The 6,000-nt window shown below is 46.7% G+C and overlaps 1 protein-coding gene across 1 annotated transcript in view; it reads right to left on the reverse strand.

Annotated features, from left to right (window-relative positions):
* Positions 1–6,000, reverse strand: part of LRP4 (low density lipoprotein receptor-related protein 4) — a gene marked incomplete at its 5' end in the record, with an annotated part of 29,769 nt that overhangs the window by 23,343 nt on the left and 426 nt on the right. The window contains 5 exons of the mRNA XM_009878967.1: positions 462–587; positions 701–820; positions 1,157–1,285; positions 3,713–3,829; positions 4,268–4,381. Of these exons, the coding sequence (XP_009877269.1) occupies positions 462–587; positions 701–820; positions 1,157–1,285; positions 3,713–3,829; positions 4,268–4,381 (606 nt within the window). The remainder of the gene's footprint in view (positions 1–461; positions 588–700; positions 821–1,156; positions 1,286–3,712; positions 3,830–4,267; positions 4,382–6,000) is intronic.

Genomic DNA, 6,000 nt, shown 5'->3' on the forward strand with positions numbered 1-6,000 from the left:
CCCCTAAACCCACTGTTTAAAATATACGATTCAGAAGGGTCAGTATGCCCAGCTGGGCTCCACTCATAGATCAGTACACATTACTGCTCAAAAGGCCTATGGACATCCTGAAGGATTTAAGGAAAAGAAAATATTCTGGACGTTCCTTAAATCCTACCATAACACTAGGGTCTGCTGAAACCCTCTTCTTCTCCATAACTACTATTAAGTAAAAGAATGCCTATATGTGAAATTATTACTAGAAAGAGAAACTCCTGAGCAAATATCTAAGGGGAAAGCTAACACCCTTAAACATCTAAACCAAAAGCTTTATCCTTCACTTCCACAAAATGCCCTTTTTGATCCCACTGCCTGCAAGAACTCCTTGGCAATCTCACAAGGCAACGTGAAAGCTATCCAGAACTATATAGAAGATATGAGTTAGACATAACCACTATAAGCAGCAAGGCAGCAGGCCAAACCTGTGTTCTCACAGTTCTCCTCATCACTGTTGTCAGAGCAGTCATCTTCCCCATCACAACGCCAGGAGAGACGGACACAGCGTCCCGATTTACAGCGGAACTGGTCAGCTGTGCACATAGATGTAGCTGAGGGACCACGAAAAGAACATTAGATGAGCAAGAACGAGCAGAAGAGACAGTCCCAAACACTCTTTTGCGTCTCCAGAAAATGAATGCTTCCAGCAGTTCCCAGTACTCACTGCAGTTCCTCTCATCTGACTGGTCATCACAGTCGAAGTCTCCATCACACCTCCAGCCAGCATTAATGCACAAGCCACTGTTGCACATGAACTCTCCAGAACGACAAGGCTGGTGCGATGCTGCAGAGATGGTAAAGAACACAAAGAGCAAACTCAGACTAGTGTAACATCCCTGAAGCCCCTCAGAACCATGCTTAGAACTCCACTATCATGGAGCTTGGTCCTGAATAGGCTCCTCCTGGAAACCACTTGAATTCCTGTATGCAGATATGTGCTCGCTAAACAGTTCCCATAACTGTTCTCACTTTCCCAAGATTAAAAAAAAAAAAAAAAGAGGAGAGGTATGTGTAAACAATTAGATTGCTGTCTACACTGCAGCCCCTCTCCAGCCAATGCAACCACTTGGGTTTGCAACTCAGATGCTGGGAGCGGTGTTATCACCCTGCACTAACTTACAGCAGTCAGATTCATCAGACCAGTCCCCACAGTCGTCGTCGCCATCACAGTGGTAGATGTCCAGGATGCAGCGCCCGTACGCACACTGGAACTCCTCTAAGCTGCACGTGGCAGCTGGAACATCTGATGCTAACAAGGGAATCAAAGAAAAAATGCTTGAGATGACGGTACAATCTGGTTTAGATGCAACCTTCTCAGGCTAATAATGGACTAGCAAGTATTCAGTAGAAAGGTGTTAAAAATTACTAGCCATTGCTGCTTATCTTTGCATTATTTGCTTTACTGAGGGAACTTGAATGCTGTTTATGCTTCACTGAGGGGCAGGTTAAACATGTATAAAGACACTTGTGCAGATATGAATTTAAAAAAAATATATAAAAAAAAAATCACACAGGATGTTAATCTGTAAACACTAACTTTTCAAGAGTCAATAAATTCTGAAGAAGGAAACAGCTATGAAGGAAGGGTTGATGGGAAAGCAGCAAAAATGATCCAAGAGCATCACCTTCTGCCTTATGCTTGAAAAGCTACGTTTCAGTGCCCTCCAGAAAGCATTTAAATTGTTTATTAAACCTGAAAAAAGGTAGATTCAAAAAAGGTTGGAGAAACAAAGATACCCTTTGGGGTAGCTCTATATCAAGGATTGAGGCATGTTGAAATGCAAGGTTAAAGTACGGACCGATTCCTTTAAATTTTTAACAAAAATAAGCACTTGCAGATCAAAGGAAGCAAGGAGGTGCCTTGTTCTGCACCTGACCCTTGGGGATTTCTCCCTTCCCTTTCCTCTCGAGCTGTCACCAAAACAAACTGTGCCTTATCAATAAGCAGCACTGCCACAAATGACCCTGAGCAAAGCCCAACAAACTCAAGAGTGAAGCCTCTGCTCACCGTTCTCTGTTCAACACTATGCTATGTGAGAAGGGACGACAAAATATTTTCAGTCCCACACAACAGAATCTGACACCTCTTCTCATACTGTCCAAAGAATGAACTGCGTGTTTCAGGCATGTGAGTCAACTGAGAAGCTCTGAAAATAAATCCGTTAAAAAAAAGGGAAAAGAAAGACTGACAGTCTGGGAAGCGAAGTACACCTGCCTCTCCAACCTCAAGGAGTGGGCACAGCCTTCAGGCATGCTGCAAGAGCTTCACTTCAGGGAGTATGCATAGGCTGGATATTAAATTGTGTACTAATGTGTTCCTCACTAAAGGAGCCTGAAAGGAATGTTTGGGTCTCCTTGAAGAGAAAATGAAGTCAGTGACTTAAATTCTCACGTAGCATAATTCAACTATAAAACACACACACCCAAAAGAAACACATACACACACACGCAGGAAAAAACACACATAGAAGAACAGTGCAGTCCCACCTAGATGAGTGACAAGCAGGACTGGAGATAGGAAAAGATGACAGCACGTGGTAGAAGATAAGAGAAAGGGAGGTAGCCAAACCGAGCTTCTTAGCGAGTTACTTAAAATGCCTTACAGCAACAACTGCCAGCCAGGACTGGAGAAGCATTCCAGCTCAGAGAAACGGGGGCACCAGCTCGAGGTGCTCCTCCATTCCCATAGGGAGCAAGGTCAAAGCATCTCCCTTCCCTTCCCGGCCTGTGGGGAAGGGACACGCGAGGGAGCAAGAAAGGGAGGGGGGGGAAGGAGGAAGAGAGAGGCTGGCTTCCACTTAGAGCCCTTCCCTGGCTTGGAAATGCTTGCAGCCCCTGGCTCCCTGCCAACTCTCATTATCTGGAGAGATAAAAGACAACTCCCCCATGCATCCACTCCCCCTGCCCTTCAGGAGCTGGCGGCCTTGATCCCCCTCCCAGAGCCTTTTGAAGTTTCCTGCTATCTAGAACAAATTCTGCAAAAAGGCTTTTGAGAGCAGGGTGGGGGAAGGGACCACTGCAACTTCCACAGATGCTGACAGCCTCACAGCCAGGAGAGAGGCAGAGGGCGTTAGGAAGGGACATAACAGACTCTGTTCCACTTGCTACAGGCTTGTGAAGGTGGAGGAGAAAACAACCATCGTGGGCTCTCAGAGCACCCCTTCCCCATCAGTTGCTTTTTGGATAATGTCCTGCATAAAGCATCTGAGCAAAGAGAGGTTAGTCAGGCAGGCAGCCCCTGCAGTGTGCCAGCTGGGGACATGCCAGTCCCTGAGGATGCTGTCAGTGTGCAGAGCCGCCCTCCCCAAATCTGAGGCAGAAATCTGACAAGAGGAAAAATAAAAGGAATAATTTTCTCTCCTGTCCTCCAACTTCTACAGTTTTATATAGAGCTGTACTCAGTAAAGCATAAGCATCCAACTCTGACTCAAGGTCACACAACCATGGGATGGAACAAGAGAAGCCAGGCACAGACAAAGCATGCCTGTGAGGTAACACAAGAGATGCACCATTCTCCTGTGCCCTCTTGGGTAGTCAACAGAAGGCAGCACAGCTGCCATTACAGGCAGGACTAACTTCTTTTTGACCTCTCGGTGCAGAAAAGGTGCCCAACTCCAAGACAGGAGCAGGTCCAAAGGGCTGCTTGTTGGGGTTACAAAGCAAGGAGAGCACTTACGGCAATTCTCTTCATCCGAGCCATCCTTGCAGTCTGTGTCACCATCACAGAACCAGTGTTCAGCTATGCAGCTACCGTCACTACAACGAAACTCCTTCTCCGAGCACTTTCTCATATCTGCAGAGACAGCAATGCAAAAATACGGCTTTTCTCAGAGTACTCAGGAAACCACCACACCGTACTCCTGAACCTCCGAGGGCACCCACAAACAAGATTGCTCATTAAACCATACGTACACACGTCATGCAGTGCCCGAGCAAAACCACCATTGTTCATTTCATTGACACAGAGTGCTGGATTCTAAAGGAATCCACAGGAGTTCACAATGGCACATCAAGGAGTAACGTGTCTCAAGTGATTTTTGCCCGATAAGTACGCCACGCAGCCTGAGACCCCAAGCAGCCAGCCCTAGGCATGGAATATCCCACAAGCCCAGCCCAGATAAGCCAGTTGTGAGACCTCACCACGCTCAGCAGGATCCTAGAAACTGCACAGGTTGGGAGTCTGCACAAGCCCTTTTAAAGCACTGGCAGGGCAGTATTTGTATTTACTCACCACACTGCTCATCACTGTTGTCGCCACAGTCGTTGTCACCATCGCAGTGCCACAGGCTGCGAATGCAGTATCCATTCTGACACGAGAACTCATCTTCCTCACACTCCCGTGGAGCTGCAGGGACACAACAGAGACAAGGTGAAGGCAAGGCAAGATGTTCCTCACAGAACACCAAATCTGCGACATGTTACAAATTGAGCAACGTCGTCCTCCAATGACACCACGATGTGGAATGGTGATTTCCCTTTCCCTGACAATTTCAGGAGGGCCACTACGAGATTTCTCGAGTTTCTCTCTTCCACTCCATCCACAAGTCAATAATACAGCAGGCTCTAAAACCTGAGAACACAGGTTGGAGGAAGTACCTGGAACAGAGAGATGGAGCCACCCCAGGTCACACTCAAGAGATCCCTGCACTGAAAAAAGGCAATCCAAGGTTCTTTTTAAAGGACTTAACAGTCCCAATTGTTATCTAACAAATATATGATGGTAGAATTCTATCTCAACCTTCTTTTCACAACAATGCCAAGGCTATCTTCACAGGATAGAAAATGCTCACTGAAAAGAGAAAGAGAAAATTTAAACTTCCTCCTCTGAATGTTTCAGTATTTTCAGTCTCATTCAATCCTCTTTGCCAGTCTTCCAAGGAGGCTTCTCTGCAGACCAGTGAGGAAAGGAAAGAGACTGCAAAATTAGCTCCTAAGGATCTCAATCCAAAAGAAACCCTCCTATGGCTTTGTGCTAGTCTAAACAACCCCCTTGGAGTTTCTTATTCATGGAACTTTGCCTTCCTCTTTTCATTAGTCTCCAGATCTTTTGACCACACCCTTCTCCACTTAGATATAGCGGTGTTTCAACTTTTCCTGAAAAACAGAAGACCAGCCAGACTTATATACCTTTTCTGTCATGAAAATCTTTGAATGGACTAGAAAACTGAGCTTAGTCCTGCAATGCAGCGTTATCACGCAGGATGTCAAACCCCAATCCTTGCTTCCCAGCCCTTTCCCCAAAAGGGCAGGCAAAGATCAGGGACATACTGATCCAAAAATGAATTCAATTTTCATGCAAGTCTTAGAATACTTTACAGCCAAGAGCTTTAATTTTTGCATTTCTTGACATGGGGTTCCACCATCAGAGCCACTCTCGGGCAGTACGCACACAACTTTTGTAGAATTCAAGGGCTGTAGAACGATGCCTATTAAGAAGGCTGCAACCGCCCCAACCAGACAGCAGAACAGTTCTACTCCTAACTGCAGCCTGATGCCAGGTCTAGCAAGTAGTGCAGCTGCAGAGAAGCCAAAGCTCCAGCACAGTGGTTCTCTGGAATGTGCTGCTAAGTACGGACCTGAGGAGTTGTTGTGGAGAAAGCAAGCTGTGTCCCTGAATATCTGTTGCTCAGGGAAGTCAACCCCAGCAAACCCTTGTCCTCAACACAAAGGAGAAAGGAGGGGGCCGAACTCCGGCAAAATCCCCCCCATTTTTATAATCTGTAGAAGCACAGTGACAGTTCTCGCAGACAGCAGCCTATCATGGCAGCTTTTCCGAAAGTGGTGCCTCACATGGCAGCAGACCGTCAGCTTTCAGAGTAACTGGTCTCTGCGTGGGCAGCATCCCTACAGCGCCTTTGCCTCCTTGAGGAGCTCTGTTTGAAGAGAGACGATGCTGGGGACAGCCCAGCCCAGCAAAAAAGCCAGACAGTGGAACCTGAGGCCACAGGAAGTCAGCCAGACAGG

The sequence above is a fragment of the Apaloderma vittatum genome, unplaced genomic scaffold, assembly GCF_000703405.1.
Source record: "Apaloderma vittatum isolate BGI_N311 unplaced genomic scaffold, ASM70340v1 scaffold15961, whole genome shotgun sequence".
Classification (NCBI taxonomy): domain Eukaryota; kingdom Metazoa; phylum Chordata; class Aves; order Trogoniformes; family Trogonidae; genus Apaloderma; species Apaloderma vittatum.